This window comes from Nothoprocta perdicaria, unplaced genomic scaffold (assembly GCF_003342845.1).
Source record: "Nothoprocta perdicaria isolate Ctin4 unplaced genomic scaffold, notPer1 scaffold_165, whole genome shotgun sequence".
NCBI classification, from domain to species: domain Eukaryota; kingdom Metazoa; phylum Chordata; class Aves; order Tinamiformes; family Tinamidae; genus Nothoprocta; species Nothoprocta perdicaria.
Genome location: NW_020454816.1, coordinates 292,812 through 312,856, shown reverse-complemented (window position 1 = coordinate 312,856; position 20,045 = coordinate 292,812). Strand labels below are relative to the sequence as shown.

Sequence of the window (20,045 nt, the reverse complement as noted above, 5' to 3'; positions counted from 1 at the left end):
GATGGGCCCGCCTGGGCCGCCATGGCCGCCGCGTGCGGAGGCGCCGCGTGGTGGGCGCCGCCGCTTGGGGTTCCTCCCCCCCCGCCACGCGGCTGCTGCAGGGCCACGTGCGCGTGGAGGCCGCCGCCTTCCCACGCGGGGCCTTGGGCTGCAAGGGCGCGAGGAGCACGCGGGTCCCTGCGCTTTAAGGCTTTGCTTACAGCGCGATGGTCTTTCCACAGGCTGCGAGCTTAAAGCAGACAAGGAGTATCAGTTCAAGGTAGACGATGAAGAAAACGAGCATCAGTTGTCTTTGAGAACGGCAAGTACTTGTTATTTTAACTTGCGAGTTTTAGTTCACTTCTTAAGTAGTTAATATTCCACGTCACGGGAAGTGAGCTTTTGTGACATGGATTTGCTTCTTYCACTGGTATTTCCAAGTCTTTTGTGTCGATTAGCTAGATAATCTGCCCTTAGGAACTGAGCATCCCATTTTGCCTGGAAATTTCTCCATTGTTTCATTGGCATATGGTACAAGGTACAAGGTTTAAAGAAGATGTGAAAAAAAAACTCACAACAGGGCAATAAAAGTTYACTGTAAGAAAGAACAGGCATATATTTTCTGGGATGCTTGTTGCAGCAGATTCTGCTGTTGTTTAGATCCTTCAGGAATGCTAGGGTTGTTGGATTTGCATTATTCTGTTCACAGATGGATGCAGACTGATGAACGTTTATTTTCAAAGTTTTTTTCATATGTTGATCAAACAATTTCAGTGCTCTTTTCCTGTTAGCAGTTAATATTTCATGTAAGTTGGGGAGGAAGAAGGCTAATGTTCTTTTACATTTTTAGTAGYGTTGGCCCTTTTTTAAGCATGTTATGGGAAATGCCATCGTTTATTCAGACACTTGATCTGATGGAGCAGCTTCTCACTGAATTTTCTAACTCCTTCTATTCCAAAATTTGCATGTTGAGAGTTTTAATTATGTTCTTTTTTCTACTGTCCAAGCAAGAAGGACATTACATATCTGTTGCCTGGACTGGGCGTGTGACTTGTTTTTTGGCTAGCAAAAAAAAGTAACATGGCACTACTTAGTAGGCAAAAGACTTAAATATTTGTCACATTTGTATACTTCAGTATAGYATTTAATAGCCCAATTATTTAAATGTAGAAACATGCCTTGATACTTCCAAATATGTTTTGGAGTTTTGGGTTCCTATTGGAATCCAGGGTAATAAAGGTTGTCMGAGTTAAAACTTATTCCAAGTAATACATAGTTTATCACATGATTTTAAATGTTAGGGTGTTTTGTGGGACCATGTTCGTAGCATGCTTGCATTTTATAAAAAGCACTATTGAGASCTGACAGTGGCTACTTTGTGCTTAAATAGTGACATTTTGGAATTTAATTTTAAGGAAAAACATGTTAAGAGTATGGACAGGGCAAGTTCATGCAGGTTGTTCTCCTAGCTGCGTGCTAATAGTGCACATGGCACAAGCCATGGAGTGATGCCTGACTTGGGTGTCTCTAATCAAAGTTGTTGGTTTTGAAAAATGACCTGCACCACCTCTTTTGGATGTTATCCCCTCTTTATGGGGCATGAGATAAATTGATGGACCTTTAGCACTGGTACTTACCTTTCTAAGGGGGGAAATCTAATTCTGAAAGTCAAGGTCAGAGGACTTCCTTTCAAACTCCAATAAAGACAATTGGTAAGAGGAGCAAGATAGCTGAAAAACGGAGTGACACGGAATATCTGAAAGGCGAGGAGAGCTGAGTGGCATCTGGAAACAAAAATCCCCTTGGCAAGCAGAATAAAATTTTTAAAGATGATGACTAAGGTCTGTAAACCTGATAAAACTACATGAATAAAGATGCCAACATGCAGGTGTGGCAGGGGCTTTGGTATGAATTGCACAAAAACTTTATAGAAAGCATATAACTGAAAGAGGAGGAGCACTGATGCATGTAGAGGTAAGAATGGCTATTTGGGGGTATTCCTGAATGCCTGGTCATAATGACAGTCATAAACATAGAAGGTATGGTCTCCATTTTCTTACATACTTGTGAATACATTGTTTACCCTCAGTATAGAAGTTAAAGCACATAGATGAATACTTGCTAGGTATTTGGCATTGGTTGTTGATAAAATAGTATATATTGCTTAAAATATGCGAATGACAGGAGTAACTGAGAGGTGAGGTGGTATTAAGTGGAATTCTTAGCTCCAGGGACTGTCTGTGAGGATGGGTGTATTGCTCCTGACCCTTTTGAGAGCAAAGAGTAACAATTGCACACTTACTCTTTCGATTTGCCCAACAAAACTTGCCAGGAGTGGGAAATCCTATATCCKCTTTTCACAGTATGCACTTGGATCTGTCTTGTCCCGATGACTAAAGCTAGAAGCAGAGAATGGAAACATGATATCCATGCTGCTGCCTGCCTGAGGTGTTTACACCCAGATCTCCCCTGGAGAGGGAGAAGGAAGCTCTCCTTTCAGGGGTCTCTGAAAAAGGAACAGTGAACCTTGTGTTGATTGTCTTAGGAATAACTGTATTCCCTTGAGAAGGGAATTTCTTGTGCTTCAGGTCTCTTGTGTTGTAACCCTGACTCAGGTGCTGTTGCCTTACAGAACAGGAATTTCAGGCCTGCATTATGTCTGTCACTCACTTTGCTCCCTGCAGCAAGAGTTTTTGCATCTTGTGAAGTGACTATGTCACCGCAGAAAGTCCATGCTTAAATTATGGCACTGAACTGAGCAGCTGTAACACTCCACTGCTCATGGAAGACTCAAGCAAACAAGTGATTTGTCATGTAAAAGTTGCATTGAAGCAATTGGCAGGTGAAGCATGGCAGGAAGGGAAGAGACTTGAATTTTTTTAATTGTGCAGTGGTAATGGCAGGTGTTTCCCTTAGCCACATATCTGTACTGCTTCCTTTGGGACAGCTCTGGTGCAGCCTGAGCTTGTCACTGACCCACTTCAAAGCAGTAAGCCAGTAGAATGTATCCACTTCACTTTGATGGAATAGTGTCCTGAAATGTCTTGTATCTGTTACATGCCAGTGTTAAAGGGRAGGGGACATGGGGAAATACAGATGAGCCTGTCCAGAAATACAGACTTCTATCTTAAGAGGTGCTCAGCAGTATTTTAAAATATTTGTGGTATTTGAAGAGTCTCACTCTGCTCTGTTGCTTACTTCTACAGGTTACTTTGGGGGCTGGAGCGAAAGATGAGCTACATGTCGTCGAAGCAGAAGCACTGGACTACGAAGGCAACCCCATTAAAGTAACACTGGCATCGCTGAAGATGTCAGTACAGCCTACGGTAAGGATGTGTGCTTGTAAGTTTGGTCTCTCACACCAGGAAAAACAGTAGAAGAGCTTCAGGATTGACCAAAATGTATAGAAATTGCCTGCTTGTCAGTGATCAGCATGAATGGATTCCATAAACCTTTCTGGAATATTCTGTTCTGAATATTCCAGAATATTCTGTTCTGAATATTTTGTTCTGTTCTGAGTAAAGCTTCTTGTAATTGTATTAGCCCTGGAATCTGCAAATATTGGTGCACTTGCTTTCATTGTTATGTGCATGACCTTAATATGCTAATAAATTGTGATATTTTTTTCCTCAGGTTTCACTAGGTGGCTTTGAGATTACACCACCAGTGGTCTTGAGATTGAAATGTGGTTCGGGGCCTGTATATGTCAGTGGTCAGCATCTTGTAGGTATGTATTAATCTCTTTGCTGCTTATCAAAAGTAAAATTTGTTGATTTGCAAAGTAGAACACCTTTTCAATGTCCAGAGATTAAATACTCATATCAACAGCTGTTAAAACAGTTTGGTCTGCTTAAGGTGTCAGTATTGGAAATGTTCCATGCTCTAGCATCTGGAAACCTGTGGGGCAGAATCTTATGATCTCACTACCCATCAGCAAGAACAGAATTTCATGGATGATGTAATCAGTAACATAAGCAATGCCTCTCAAATACTTTTTTTTCAAATCTTTAATTGTCTGTTGAGGGATGTGAGGTATTGAGGTGCTTTGAAGGTAAGAGTTGAGAAATAAACTTTGAAATATATATAGTCGTCCAATATTTTGTAGGAGGAAGGGGACTTTGCCACCTTTTTAATTTCTAATTCCGTTTCCCTTAAACATGAGTGTTAATCTCCCCAGCTGMAAGCTTTTTACTTCATCAGTTGGTTTTGAGAAGACTCTCCTGATATATTTTGGATTTTGTTCTATTGACTAAAGCCAGGACTACCTGCTTTATCTGTAGGTAAAGCTACTTTTGAAAAGCCATTTTYGTGCAGAGGTTCTCCATGGGCTGCTTTCCTGAGGGAGATGTTCCAGGCAGTGTGTGGGTGGTTATTCATCTGCAGTGGATTTGGACTTTGTAGTGTCTGCATAAAAGTCACCTGGAGAAAGACCGCAGTGGTTAGTTTTCTCATAAGAGGCTTTTGTGTGCTTGAATTCCAGCAAATTCAGGTGGGCTGTCTCAGCTCTGGGTGACAGCCTTCTGGTATCTGTCTTATATCTTCATTAGTATCTTGTTCTCGCTAATATTGAGTGAATTTTTGGTACATCTTCATTTTACCAGCACTAGAGGAAGAACCAGAGTCAGATGATGAGGAAGATGACACAAAAGTTGTGAAYGCCTCGACAAAGAGACCAGCAAGTGGTGGAGGAGCTAAAACACCACAGGCATGTTGTTTTTAAATCAGCTGATCTGCATTCTTTAGAATTGTTTGGTGTTAATGCTGCTTAGGAGTAAGCAGTTTTACCTAATTTGCTGCAAACCATGAAGAGGTTTTATGGGCATCTAACAAGCCTTAATTGTAGAAACAGATAAATGTGGATTTTCTACATGAGATAGAAACACTTAGTATTGTTCATCTTATTGTTTTATAGGTGCCTTTGTGTGTGCAGAGATGGCATTGTCTTCCTGGCTTTCCTAATAATTGATTAGCCAGGTCACAGTCGCAGACAAATTTACACAACAAAGCTGAGCAGTATATTATATAGTTTTTGATATTAGCTAGATTTGAGACCATCTTATGCTGCAAATTGAAGTCAAGATTGCTATAGTATTGACGCTTACCAGACTTATTTCTTCTTATTAGAAAAAAGCAAAACTGTCAGAAGATGATGAGGATGACGACGACGATGAGGATGACGATGATGAGTATGTATTTCTGATTTGAGGGTGTTGGGAAATACCATTGTATGGGAAACCTTCAGAATATGGATTACTTAGGACCCAACGTGAATACGTCAGGAAATCTTAGCTGCAGAAGTGCAAAATAACATCAAGCCATTGTCCACATTCTAAGCTAAACTGTRACTTTCAAAATGCTTTTTAAATCTCTCACATTGGGCTAGAAGACTTAGTTTCTGGTAGATCAGTAACTTTAAATTTAGAATTCCTTCTTTAGTGATAGTTTGCATCAAGTAGAACATTTCAGAATGAATTATTTTAAGTATTAAAGTGCATGCTTTTCAGCACACTTCGCTTTGTTAGTAAATAGAGGGGTTTGACACTTGACCAAGCAGTCTGAGGCACAATTGAAAAGCTTCCTTCTCTAATGAGATTTTTTTGAAAAAGCAAGATGAATTCTTACTGAATAAAGTCATTGGCTATGCTTGAAAATCCTGAATTGTGGTGAGTTGACTGCCTTTTGATTATAGTGATGAAGATGACTTGGATGAAGATGAGGAAGAACTGAAAATACCAGTCAAGAAAGTAAGTGGCCCCAGTATTTGAATATGTGAACAGTTGTTAGCACCTCTAGCTGTTAATTGCTTGGGAGTGATCTTTGGAAGGTAAGACCCTGGATGGGAAGAGCTGAGTTTGTGGAAGTGAGATACAGATTTAAGTTGAACTGTTGAGCTTATTACAGTGCAGAAACTAGTTGAAATCTGATTTTTGTGCAGTGTTTTGTGTGTTTTCTGTAATGGGTTGTATTAATAACTAAGCCTTACTCTCTGGAAAGGGATTTGCAGTAGGATATTTTAATGTGTGTGTTTATTGATCATATGCTTCAGTACAAAGCAGAGATGGCTGCAGGGTCCTTTACCACTAGGATGTAGCCATATATAATATGTTCAGATGTTGGACAGTGAACAAAATCCTCGTCCCCATAGGTGAGATGTTGCTTGTCCTTTTCCTGTTGCATCTTTGTACTGTTGGAAGCTTTTAGCAATGTAACATTCATTGAATAAGACTTTTATGTGAATGTCTTGGAAAATGTTTGCTTCAGGCAACTAAGTATGAAATTACATCAGTCCTTGAGTGCCATCTGGTGGTAAAATAAACTGTAAGGCAGTTTGGCAGCTGCAGAGATAAAGGAGGTTGTGACGAAACTGTTCAGCTTGGTTACATTGACTTCGACTCATGTTTACATACCTGCTCTCTGCAAATTGAACCCTTAATGTGGTGCTCCCCCAAAGGCTGTTTTGTTCTGATGTATTTCTGTAAGTTCAAGTGCACAAGTTTTAAAGATACTAATGACAAGTGCAGATCTCTCACTGTATTCAAACATTTTGAATGAAATACTACTATGATTTTTATAGCAGTRCAAGAAACCACGTTTTGAATCTGCAGAGGGCATTGTCCATACATTAGGCAGGCAATGCTGAGGGGAAGTAAGGGTTATGATCTTGAAAATAACTAGCACTGAATCTTATCTTGAACTTGCAGTGTCAGCTAGAATTAGTTATTTACGAGTTCTTGTAGTATACATCATGTTTGATTGGATAGTCACATGGGTTTGTGCTGCTTTGTTCTATGTTAAATAACACATTTGTCACCAAATCTTCAGTATAATGTTAACAAGCTCACTGGGTAAAAGTTCTTTTTTAAAGGCAAATGACATTGGATGCTTTATTTTCAGCCCGCCCGTGAATCTTCGGGGAAGAACATGCARAAAGCAAAGCAAAATGGAAAAGACTCCAAGCCGTCCACACCAGCATCTAAATCAAAAGTGAGTGAATGCAGATGAGTAAAGCTAGTGTTAATTCTTATGTGGGCTTGTAGTCTTGCATAAACATAATTTCCTTTTGAATATGACTAGAAAGCCTTTTGAATATGACTAGAAAGCATGACTGCAATACTGTTATGTCATTGCTTAATGTTTTCCTGTTGTGCTCTTTGGTATTGCCCCCCCTCTTAAGTCTTGGCTTATGCAGTTACATCAGCCAGGCTGTCCCTGGTGACTCTCAGTGATCCCTTTCTTTATAAACTACTGACTGTCTTAAACTGCTTGACCTCTGGTACTAACTTAGTTGTTAGTACCAGAAGGTGTAGATAAAACTTTTACTGTAGTATGATTAAAGCCAGCCACTGAGAAGGGAAGACTGATCCTTGCTTCTTGTTGTTTCCTACTACCTGCCTTGTCCCAGCTCTGTTAAGTTTTGTGCTTTTATGGCTTTGCATATCAGAAAATCCACGTGAACTCTTGATGTTTGAAGTTTCATATTGAACTTGCAGCTGGGCCAAGTTTGCTTATGCAGCTTTTCTTTGTAGCATGCAGACTAACCTGCATGCGGGGAAGGTTGCCTACAGAAATCAGTATGGAATGGATGGGAAGATAATGACTCAAAAGCAAATTTATGCCTTTTTTGAAACATGRCTGGCCTAACATGGCTGCAGCTGTGGGTAACACTCTTGAATGAATGATTTGTTTCTGCTGTTTTCAGTTTCATTTCCCATTTGGGAAAGAGCTGGATAAACATCTGCCCAGGAATGTAAGATGCTCACTGGGCAAACCATAATTATGTAGTTAAATATTGTGTTCTTGACCTCCTTTCATAAGGACTGTTAGGAACACAACTTTTAACTTTTATGACTTGGCAAAACATCTGATGTATCTGCCTAATGGCTTGTTCCCCTAGTAGGTGTAAATTGGAGTAGGTTTTAAGACTGTTTCTAGAAAACCAAATCTTGCATAATAAGCAGCTTTTCATGGATATGCAAGTTTCTAATAAAATGTATAATTGTTTCAGACTCCAGATTCCAAGAAGGACAAGTCTCTAACTCCAAAAACACCCAAAGTCCCTCTGTCGTTAGAGGAGATTAAAGCAAAAATGCAGGCGTCCGTAGATAAGGTGAGTTTGTTCAGAAAATGGRTACTTGTTTTACTTTGCAGAAGTATATGTAGATGTTGTTGCTGTCCTATTAACACTGTATCAGTGTTGAAACTTGAATAAAAACTCTGGGACAGATCATTTTATCTGTGAGAATCCAGCTAAGTTAACACCTCAGTGGGAACTGCTGTGCCTGGGTGTATGTGTCCTTAAGCTCCCCATATTTTACCATGAACTTTGAGATTTTTGTTTCTGCAGTAGTGATTTATTTCAAGCTGCTTCTGTTGTGTTAAAAAAAAACTAAACAGCACCCCTGGGTATAGTGTTTATTCTGAAAGTGTCTAGTTAATATACACAATTAATTTTAGGAAGCTAGACTAGAGCAGAATTCTTTATATAGTTGGAACTGGTTGACCTAAAAGGAGAATGCAACTTTGGAAACTTGTAAGGCTCTGTAGCTTCCAGAAGGGGGAGATAGGTGCCTGTAATAGCCCTTCATGAATGGAGGAAGTCCTACAAGCAGTTGCTTTCTGACCTGGGGATGGAGGTTTGAGTGAATTCAATTTCCCTTCAAWGGATGTTTCATGTTTTGAAGGGCAAATAATGTCATCTTGGCTTTTGATTGCTGCCAGATAACATTTCAGGATTATGTATTATTCTTAGCTACATTTTTTTAAGTATTAAAAAAATTTTAGTGAAAATCTCTGTATAGACTGGTTTATAGTAGAGTGTAGAGGCAGTAATTCTTTCCCATAGCCAGGTTTGGATATATGCTTGTTAGCTAGGGATGCAGTTCAGTAGTTACACACCTGTACTGCAGATCAGCTGGCAGTGGGGAGCTGACAAGAACACTAAATGCATGAATGGAGACTTTTACTAATTCAAGACTGCTTATAAATCACGTTATTTAAAGGAATTCTGGTGACTGGATCAGATTCCTTGTTGGAGACAAGGATAAAAGACTTACGGATAAATGTAAAGCCTATGTCAATGGCAATTTTATGAGGAGCCCTGGGTTTTTGAATTTAGCTTCAGAAGGCTGTTTCCTCCTTAAATGGCATTTTAAGGAATTGCAAGGAGTTGTCCTGTGATTTCTTCCTTAATATTTCAAGGCAACGCTGTCCTGTGAAGGCCAAATATGGCAGAATGGTTCAAAGGAAATGCAGTGCATCTGTGGTGCACTTAATCAGGCTCACATTGCATAGCCCTGGATGAATTGTGAACTTGACAGTGATGGGTGGTATCACTCGACTAGGTCAAAGCAACCTCTTGGAACAGGGGATGCTAGGGCTGGTTTTGCATGACTCATGCAGAAGCAGTGATTAGTGTTGCCTCTGCCTAATGAGTGAGTGTCACCCAGTTCCCAGTGGGCAGGGATGTCCCTATGGAGGGAATAATGCGGTGTACACACTGGATAATAGCAGTTGGCTAAATGACTTCCATAGGATACACTTTTTGGTTGCAGGAAACCATTTTTAATGGGAGATGCAGTATAAGCACAACCAGCAAGCTAAGTTGGTGCAGCAGCAACCAACTTTTAGTGTATTCCAAGATTGTTCTAGACTGTCTTGGTAAGACCAAACACTTGTGCATTGCTGTGTCCAATAGCTGTTTGCAGGCAGTCTTCAAGTTAGGAACTTAAAAATTGCTTGTGTGGAGTGCCAGGGAAAATGTGATAGTAGAATGAAACTCCTRTAGTGTGTAGTAAACTGGCTGGTGTGTCCAAGTTAATGGAAAAGCATCAGTGCTTGGCACATTMCGTTGTCAAAATCCAAACTTCTGATTGTGTTTTGTTTTCAGATATTCTTAATGTATCTTTTTTGAGTTACCATGAGTCCCTCCTGCAATGTGCTGAACAGCAGTAAAATATTTTTTTATTCTAGGCTAGATATTTCAACAAATGTAGTTGAAAATAAAAATGTGTGGCATATGAAAGTCCATACCCCTTAAGGTGATTCCTACTGCCTTAACTGGAAGAAAAAAAGGTAAAAGGATCAACTTAGATCTGTGAGCTACAGAATCTGCTTTGTGCAGTGGAGTATGTGCCAAGACATTTTCATATATGTGAACATATATGTAGAATGGCTCATGAATTTATAGAACTGATAGGCCAAAATGTGCTCTAAAATAGAGAACCCAGAGTGCACTTTAAAATTTTTAAGAAGTTGAGGCAGGAAACCTGCCTCTAAAGGACAAGCAAGCATGTCTGAAACTACAGCCTATTGSAGGGAAGCCCTGAATATTTTTTTTCACTGACTAGCATATATGTGTTGGCTGTAAACARGGTGATAAGTATTTGCTGTCATGATTCTAAGCATGAGCAGAGTTGTTTATAAAGCCATTTTGGTGTATAGGCCTTCACTGGTATGGTAAATATTTATGGTGTACTGTTTTGAAAGATGTTGAAAATGGTTTGATAGCAGACTGGAAGATACAAGGCGAGTCCAGGAAAATTCCATTTGTGTTGCACAGTACTTAACCTTCAGAAGTCTTTTTTTTTGGAGGAGGGGAGGCGTTTAATGGGCTGCATACACTAAAATGTGCCTTTTTCCATAACAGGGTACTACCCTTCCTAAGTTGGAAGCCAAATTTGCCAACTATGTTAAGAATTGTTTCAGGACGGAGGACCAGAAGGTAACTGAATTTATTGGAGCTTGATAAAATCAAAGTTTCTAACCTTACGCAGGGATTCTTTTCCACTTCTTAATCTTTACAAGCTTTAGACTGCTTCAAAGGGTTACAAACCACGAACAATACTTCAAATTAAATGGGAATGGTTTTAAGGGTTTTTAGTTGGCTAAGATCAGAAAGCTAATATTTTATTACATTTTTCCAACTTTTCTATGGTTGGTAAATTATCTCTTGCTTACTAAACCCACAGAATTTTTCCTTTTGGCACCGTATTGGCCAAGGAAATGAKCTGTGGTTTTCCTTGCTGCTGAATTTGGCCACCTAGGCTAGTCTGCTGTTCAGCCTTCTTTTGTTGGGGAGGGTGTCTGGGAGGGGGAACTGTTTTGCAATTGAAATTATGGCTTTCTTGCCTCTTTTTCTCCCAAAGTCAACTGAAGTCTTGTAAGAAGGCAAGCCAAAAGGTGGTATCAGGAAGCAAGTTTCCGAATTAGTTATTGCTTGACATGTACTAGGTTAAAATATGTCTTAGATTTCTATCAAAATTCTTCTAAGTTAAAAGTTTCTTCCAGTGACAGAATTCCTTATGCTTTCCTGCTTCCTTCAGCGGTTCAGAGTAAACTTGTCTGATAGACAAATTGATAGGTTCTTGAAAGAATGTTTAAAAGCAGCTCGCCTCAGCTACTGAAGTTGCTCTGACATTAGCCAGGGTAGGCAGAGTTCAGCCAATATTTGCCTAGCTGGTCCACACCCATCCTCTCACTTACCTTCCCTGGATTCTTATTATTGGGACTTACTCTGAGTAGCAGTCTCCTAATTTGATGTTGAGTTCAACTTCATTTTTTTTTCTGAGAAAAAGAATGCATTTTGTTATTGTAACTTGGTGTCAATATTTTGTGGAGTAAGTGGAGATAGTAAACTGAAAATAAGTGGAAAAACTAGATTTCAATTTCTAACTTTTTGTGTACACTTCCAGGTCATTCAAGCTCTCTGGCAGTGGAGACAGACTCTGTAAGAAAAGAAAACAGTTTAAACAGTTCATTAAAATCTGCAGTCTTATTTCTGTAACCATTATTTGGCTGTCCTTTTTACAAATGCTGAAAGCTTTCCCTACAGTGTCTGATAAATGTCATCCAGATTACCTTGCCAAGAATGTGTTGTCCAAAATGCCTGTTTAGTTTTTAAAGACGGGACTCCACCCTCAGCTTCGTTTTAAGTATGTATGGAATGTTTTGATAAGGCATGGTGGTGGTGGTGGTGGTCAGACAAATGGAAATGGTGGGGAGACTAAATGTACGTGGAAAAAATAAAATTTAGTATTTTAATAAAGTACTATCGTTTCTTTTTTATGGGCTGGGGTAGACTGCATACTGAATACAGAAGATAACGGGGCCTGAAAGTTCTCATAGGAGCTACTGCTGAGTATTTTGGCTGCTTCTCTTTACCAAGTATGCATTAGATAAAGTCTCATTTGTGCTGTCAACTTTAAAGACAACTTTCTTCCAATTCCATGTGTGTAGCAGCTACTGAACAGATGGTTTGATGAGAAGACTTAAGTGGTAAGCTGGGCTGTGTCCTTGTCTGGAGGTGACCACTAATTACATAATTGCCAGAAACAGCCCTTCCTGCATCTCAGTTTCTGCCCCTGTTTGATTACACTTGGTTTATGGTTTCCCTCTAACAATTGAATCTGTGGGGCTTGTGACTCCGCTTGTAAAACGTAATCCTTGTGATTTGGGGAATGCTGGCTCTGCTGTTCCCATACAGGCCTCTGCTCTCTGTGGCTGTCTCACTTAATGGATCCTAAAGGAGCCTTGTGGAGAAGCGTGTTAAGCTGTTGGGCGTGCCTAAAGTACTCTTAGGCTGAGTGAGGTCAATGCCAGTGGATGCATTCCTGGGAGTGGTGGGAAGCTAGTCTCCACAGTTTCAGGACTGCAAATCCAAGTTCAAATAGGTAGGGAGGGAGTCCTTATCAGTTCTTGAGATCATGTCCAGAAGCCCTCCAGATGATCATCTGTGTTCAGCCTAATTCTGTTGTTCACAAATGGAGGCAGTGTGTGGAGAACACCACCTAAATGCTGCAGCACTTCACATGTTTGAATGCTGAAGAATGCCTAACAACTGCAATAATGGTATAAAGGCAGGAACGACACCTACTATAGCACTTAAACAGTGGTAAGAGTAACTGAAAGCCTGATGKAGCTCTAGCTACAGAACTGAAATATTTAACAGCAACTGGCTTCCAGTTTTCACATCAGATGTTAGGGAATTGGTGCAAATTTCCACAGTATATGTTTGGGTTTGTACTCCCTGAAGGCTTCAGATCAAGTTGGGCTTCTACAATGGTTTAGTGGATAAAAGTTGTTCTTCCTGCTCCTTCATGACACATTAGAAAAGTCTTTGTGGCACTACCTTGCAATAAGCAAGCACAGGGTATTGGGTTTCCACTCCTTTAGAGTATTGTAAAACAGTATTTTAGAGTATTATAAAAGTTTTTCTCTTCTAAAAAACTCTTAATGCTTCTGCAGACACATTTCTAGGTGTGATGCAAACCAGTGCAACTCTCCAGAAGGCAACTCGTGGAAAAACAAAGTTAAGCAGTCTGCATTGTAGAGAAGCAAAAAATACAGTGCAAGTTGAGTGTCAAAAGATTCATTTAAGCTTGACTATAATTGCAGCATGTGAAATGGCAGAGTGTGAGGATTTGAAATGCCTGTTTTGGTGGGGTTATGTTAATAGATGATGTCATATGTACAAGTGAAAGCCAATTTCCCTGGTGAAATAGAGCTAATGGCACAGACAGGCTCATTTAAGCAAAATTGCCCTCAATTTTGGCCGAAACAAGTGAAAATTGTACAGTAATTTCAGTAAGAGGCTATCCAGCCAATAAAATATTTGGAGTCTTGAACTTGTWAGAAAAGCTGGGAAATTGTCTGTGTATGGGCCACAGGCTGAACCAGCCAGGTCTGTGGGGTGCAGCCACGCTTGGTGTGAAGATGAGGAYGGGAGGTGGGAGGAAGGTCTCATGGAAGAGATTCCCGTGCTRTATGACGCACTGTGCAACGTCAAAGCTTCATTGAGCTCCTGTTGAGTGTCGTGAGGCATCTCTGTAGTGTAATGATGTAGATCATGGTGTAATGCTGAGAACTTGTCTCCTCTTGAGCTTCCTTACTGTGTTTTCTGCCTATTCCTGTTCTTGTCGCTTCAGCTGTGACAACAGCTTGGTGGTTGCTGCTCTGCTCCACGGTGTCCCCTCTTCCGTCACAGGTCATCCTGATTTCACCTGTCTCTCCCAGCCACGTATCCCACCACTTGCCTCGTGTTTGGGCAGCTCCTTGGATGGCTCTGGATGGTGGTAATATCCCCTGGGAGGGTTCCACACGGCTACCATGTGTGTCGCTTCATAGCATTTGAGCTCTTCAAGCAGAACTAGAGAGGTAGAATTCTAAAAATTCAGCCTACTTAAGCTCACAGGTGCAAGTACCTGTAAAAGAGGTCACCAAATAATTTCCTTTCTTCACTCATTTCTTGCTGTTCCCCTCCCAGTTGCAGGACACCACCATTCTTTGCTATTTTTCCATGCTTCATAGCTTCCCGCAATTGTACAATTTTTAAAATTGAGCTTTCCTGTAGCTCCTTGAAGTAAGTGGAGAGCGGCAGTATTGCCCTGTCCTRGTGCCATGGTCTACACAGGGGAATGTAACTGCCCCCTTCTCTCATTTATGCCATTTGTAGCAGCTACAACTCTTCTTAAAGGTATTTTGTTTCTGGACGTGGAATTACGGACAAGATAAGGATGCTGTCCTTTTTCCACCTAGGGAATAATGTTCTGCATCTTACTGTGCTGCTTTGAGAACCAGGAGCTCACAGCAACTTTAGATCCATCATATYTGAGGTCCTCCTTTGGCCAAGTGATGTGTGATTCTCAACCCCAGCAGCTCCTGTGCTGTGGAGAGCATTGGGCCCTTCTCTGCTCTGCTGGTGCTCAGCTCCTATTCCAGCCTTTGGAGAGGAGCAGCTCCTCAAGGGTGGCTGGCAGTGGGTGGAAGGGAGTGTGTGTGGGCTGAGGTAATGGAAAACAGGGCCAGGATGGGTGGTGGTTCTGGGCTTCTTGCCACCCAGACAGCCCCTCAGGGCCCAAGTTCATGCTGGAACATGCTCTGTGTCCTCTYCTCCTCATAATTTTACCCAGATACCTCAGGCTATGTCCTGTCTCCTTCCAATGTACCATTACTGAGTAGCAGCCAAACCCTTCCCAGCTTCTCTTCCCCTCTTTCCCTGTGGAACAAGCAGATAGATCCYTGTTGCTACTGCTCTTCTCCCAGTGGGGAATTAAAGATGACAGATGCGTATGAAATGTTAAATGCAAATCACAAATGAATTAAGTGGTTTTGGAGCTAAGTGTTAGATGGAGTGTCTTTATTTCCCTGGGTTTGTGTAATGGGCAGTAGGTCCTGGCAAGCAGCTGTGAGCCCGAGCGGTTGTGTTGAGTGAGGTTTGGAGGTTTTGTGATCTGGTTTTTATTAAGGGTTGCTTTGTCTGAATAGCGGCTTCGGATACGATTGAAAAAGGAGAGCTGGACTTGAATGATTTGACACGGGAGACCTGGTGAAGAGCTTAGGTGTGTCTCCGAGGGCTGCGCATTTCTTTCCTTTGTGGGGAAATTTTCAAATCTACACTTGAACTTTGAGATAATTCCATTTTGGACATCCATTCCACTGGATTGGCTCTTCAGCAGTTGCTTGTATGCAAGTGTCTTTTTTAAGAATGTGTTTTAAACCATGGTTTATTTGGACTAAAGTCAAAAAAAAAAAAAAAAAAAAAAGTACTGTTAGTTAAGATGTTATGAAATTCTGCTGCAGAGACAACTTGTAATTGTTGGATGTGGTGAATCAAAAAGGTGTGATTTGCTGTGTATTTACTCGCTCTGCTTCTTAGTTTCTTTGTAACTAGTCTCTTCCCTTCCACTGTTTCTCTTATCAGCTGTTAGAAGACAGTTTGTAGGAAAAGGCTCCTGGAGGAAAACAATGAGAAAGGACCTAAAAGCAATGAACATGAGGCTCAAAAGTGAGAACAGGAAGACTAGAGACAGGAGATGGATGGTCAGTATAGATCCCTTATGAGAAAAGGAGTTTCATGTGAATAAGGATGTAAGTTTCCTATTCTGAGATTAAGGCTGTGTTTTTATTTTCATGAAGAATAATAACAGTAGATGGATGTACCTGGAAAGAATGATCATAACTAAAAGAGGAAGAGAAGAGAAACGTGGTCTGGTTCTTCAGGTGTTCCTCAGACGTAAGTGTGTGTGTGAGGGGAGGAGGGTTTAGTTCAAAACTGTTTCCATGGGGAAAGCTTGAAAGAAATGTTTAAAAGAATGGGTGAGGGGGAGGTAAGGGGCAGGGGAAGGACTCTCGGATGTTAGAGGTGACCTTATTACTAAATGGAAAGCTCTACAATTGATTGTAGTTGTCCACGACCTCATAAATCTGTTGGAGAGATGCACCACTTAGAAAATTAAATACAGCCTAAAAAAAAAAAGTAACCTGGTAAGTGCCCTAGAGTGTTATTAGGTTCCTTTAAAGCCAGCCTACCTAGTGTCATAGTAAAAGCAATAGCAAAAATCTCTATTAATGATGCAGTTGAGTGGTAATACCTTGCCTGGGCCTGGTGTGGCTTTCCAAGGGTGCACAGCTTTTAGAGCAGCTTTGTGCATTTCTCTTTTGACAAAATGGACTGGGCTTGATTTGAAAAATAGAAGTATTTTTTCCCACCTACTGTCAGTATGAGGAATAAATTTTGCCTGCTCAGCCTGCTGCCRGTGGAGTCGCTAAGGGCAGCACCATGTCATGGGGTCACCATGATGAAGATAGAAAGGGATTGAGGCCTTGCAACCTCCACACTACATAAGGATGGGAAAAACRGGGAATCTTGGGTTCTTTTTTAAGGTTGCAAACTAGAAGTGTTTCATCTTGTTCCCTTGTGCTTTATAGAWCTAGATAGGCCTTTCCAACTCATTCCTCCCCCAGTTATGAATCTTGTCAAAGCCTTCTTGTTAACTTGATTTATCACTACTCCTCAAGCTGCTCCTCAGTCCTGCTTGGCCTGATCCTTTTTTTTTCCAATCTCTTCTTCTTAGCCTTCCTCTTTGCTAGCAGCACTATCTTTCCCTCATCAGTCATGCTCTCAGTGCTTGGACAGTGTCTGAAAATGATGCTTGAGTTGCAAGCTCTGCGTTCCTTTGGTAGGCTCTTCTATCAAGCCTTGTTCTGGCTGTTGGTTCCTCTTCACACGCCCTGTTTCTTCCTCCTYCTTCTCCGGCTCCTTGCCCAAGCCGTCCTAACTGCCTTCCAAGATGATGAAGCCTCTGTCCCTGCTCTCCTCCCTGGACTCTGTAAATCTGTTTCCCCTTGTGTTAGACATCTGACTATACTTCATGGAGCATCTCTGAGATGGTAGCAGGGACTAGTGCCCTCATTTAAGTTACGGTGAAGAACAGCAGGTATGAGATCACACCAGCCCTGCTCTGCAGCTGAACCTCCGAGTGTCCCTCAAGGCCCCTAGCCCTGCTCCAAGGTCTTGTTCATTTGTGCCCAGCCTGAGGGAGGCAGTGACAGGGCCTGAGGCATCCAAGATGCCACGGGTTGCTCAGCTCCTGCAATTGCCTGTGGATCKAGAGCATCTCAACCCCAAACTGCTCCCGAGATGCTCAGTGCTTTGCACTGTCACCCCAAAGCTGCCACAGGGACACTCAGCACCACCGTGATGTCTCCAATGTGGGGTCCTGTCCGCTCCATAGCAATGGAGCCCACAGGGTGGGTGGCAGGAAGCCCCCAATAGCTGGGTGGGCAGGGACCAGCCCCTCCAGAAAGAGCTGGGCTCCCCCGACAGGGCTTGAGATGGTGACTTGCTGGAGACAGCTTAATTCAGGAGACTTCAATTAAAGAGGTTTAGGTTTAAGAGCTGTCGAGCTGAAAAGCTGAGTTAAGGAAATATTAAGTTTTGAAGCTTAACAGCTTGGATTTTTTTTTTTTAAGGGAAAAATGAAACCGTGGAGGAATATAAATCCGAGATGCCAAGCCCTAGGATTTAATGCACTGCGAAGGCGGGGAAGTGGAATTTCTTKCTGGTTTGAGTAGAGTTGCCTGCACAGGTTGTGTATTCTTGTTCTCCTTCAGAAGCTGCTGCGTGTTTCACCAGTGYGCTGTGACGCTCATGTGATGCCAGGAGATCCCCCTGGACTTCCAAAGGTGCTTCAAAGAGACTTCCAGGGCTGGTGATCCTGAAGAACAGGGGAAAGGGGATGTCCTGGTGGAGGGTTGTGCACAGCTGATGTCAGGGGAACCACATATTCGGTTTTACATTTGTATTTATATCAGCTTTTGCTTGAGATGTCCATCGTTTTCAGCGCTTCCTTTTTTTCCTCCTCCAGTGATAAAGCGCTGGGATTTATTTAACGAGCACACTGGAAGTTTCAAAGGAAGCAGAGATTTCACTTCCCAAATCCTCTTTAATTTCAGGAGGTGTTTCGGGGCGGAGGRAGGAGGATGATTTTTGAAAACACTGGCTGCTGAATGAGAGACCGTGAGTTTATTTTAGGTAGTCACATACTTCAGAGGGAAGGCTTGTGACATGCTGGGTTCTCCCTTTGGATGGGCATCTGTGTGTATAGTTTGAAGAGACTCTGCTCTTGTGCTGGTCCCCCCAGAATCAGGCAGGGCAGCTGGTTCCAGCAGAACCAGCCCTCTCTGGGTGACAGATGCTTTGGGTTTTCCTGGTCTCACCTGTCCCACCTCTGAGCCCTCTAGGACCATCCAAGCTGTTGATTTTACAATATTCCATTGTTTTGTTCTATGTTTATTGGCTGTGCATTGCTCTTTGACTGCTCTCCAAAGCAGGCGCTAGTGGTGACCCAAAGGGCCGATGCTGGTGGTTGCAGGGAAGTCCTGCCTGTGTGCTGTCGTTGATCATTGAGGGGCAGGTCCAGAGATCCACCTCCACAGCGGTCCTCTCCTTACACCTGAAAGATAGACATGTTTTCTTCATCTCAATGCCATTGGAGATGTTCCTCTCTTTCCATCTGGGCTTCCAAGCAGCTTGCAAATGACAAAATTATTTTAATATTAAGATAGGGCGCAGATAGGACATGATCCCAATGGTGCAAGACACCCAGTCCCTTGACCRAGACCCAAAGCCAAGTAGATGCTGTGTTAGTGGGTGCAGTTTTATGGGAGGCTGGTAGCAGAAGCCAAGTGTTTCACGGGTTGTGTCCTAGTTAGCAGGACACTTGACCCACAGAAACTTACTGATGTGCTAAAAAATAATRAGAAATGTGCACAAGGGGTGTGGATGAGGATCTTCGCGCACCAGATGTTGAGCCCGTCTCTGCTCTTTTCAACTGCTTTGATATACAAATACAGCTGCCTGTTTTGCATGGCACAGTGCATGTACRGCCAGCACGGCAGTTGGTGACACACTGGTGGCTTCAGCATGGACATGGAGCATCCCGTGTGTGTCCAGCTCGGTGGACAGTGGCAGGTCCCCACAAGAGATCTGGAGGCCCTTGTTCCGATGTGGAGTCCTATGGGCAGTGAAGGGAGCGTTCCCTCTTGGTGTCCTGCAGACCCACGGGTGAGACGTGTCCCGGTGGCATTTTGGGGGTTTGGTTGTGTTATCTGGGGCTTCCCCAACCCCTCTGTAACCATGAAGGGATGGAGGCTCATGTCCCGGGGCTGCCCGTTACCCATGTGGGCTACCTTTGGAAGCCACAATTTTGGTGTCTGCRCCCTTTTCTTGGATTTTCAGAGAGCTCTGGAGAACACAGTGGTTTTGTTGGTCAGGAAAGCTGGGGAGGCGGAATTGGATCTTGTGCTTTTGGCTGATGATGGATGGTTGGAAGGGTGGCAGAGGAGTCGTGTCCTTGTGCCCTCCATCTCTGCGTGGCCACACAGCACCACCCAGGGTGCTGCACCCCATCTGCCATGGCTTGTGGGGAGAGGCTCCGATGCACATGGAAAACCCTGGGCTTTCCCACGTGGAATGGCCATGAGCCAGCCCCAGTGGGACAGACTGGGGCCCATTACCCACTAAGGTCCGTTGCAAGCGAGAGAGGTGGCCTCGGTGAGCACCGCGAATGGATTGAGCCGCATGAAGCCACCTGGGAGGTGCCGCCGCTCGCGGGGCTGTTGGTGGCACTGTTCGCTCACCGACGTTTTTTGGGCGTTATTAAAAACACGAGCGCGGGCTGCGTTAGCAGGGCCCTACACCCGCGCGTCGCCCGTGCGCCCGGGCCGCTGTTGCCGCGCGGGCTGCGAGACGCCGCCGTGGGGCCCGAGGCCGCGCGCGGGCTGCGCCG

At 42.7% G+C, this 20,045-nt stretch overlaps 1 protein-coding gene across 1 annotated transcript in view; it reads left to right on the top strand.

Moving 5' to 3' along the window:
• NPM1 (nucleophosmin 1) overlaps nucleotides 1–11,942 on the top strand; it is a 12,391-nt gene extending 449 nt beyond the window's left edge. The window contains exons 2-11 of the mRNA XM_026035682.1: nucleotides 222–301; nucleotides 3,186–3,305; nucleotides 3,613–3,706; nucleotides 4,581–4,684; nucleotides 5,104–5,165; nucleotides 5,669–5,723; nucleotides 6,874–6,963; nucleotides 7,985–8,086; nucleotides 10,625–10,699; nucleotides 11,670–11,942. Coding sequence (XP_025891467.1) covers nucleotides 222–301; nucleotides 3,186–3,305; nucleotides 3,613–3,706; nucleotides 4,581–4,684; nucleotides 5,104–5,165; nucleotides 5,669–5,723; nucleotides 6,874–6,963; nucleotides 7,985–8,086; nucleotides 10,625–10,699; nucleotides 11,670–11,708 — 821 coding nt within the window. The 3' untranslated portion in view covers nucleotides 11,709–11,942. The remainder of the gene's footprint in view (nucleotides 1–221; nucleotides 302–3,185; nucleotides 3,306–3,612; nucleotides 3,707–4,580; nucleotides 4,685–5,103; nucleotides 5,166–5,668; nucleotides 5,724–6,873; nucleotides 6,964–7,984; nucleotides 8,087–10,624; nucleotides 10,700–11,669) is intronic.
• Nucleotides 11,943–20,045: the final 8,103 nt, after the last annotated feature.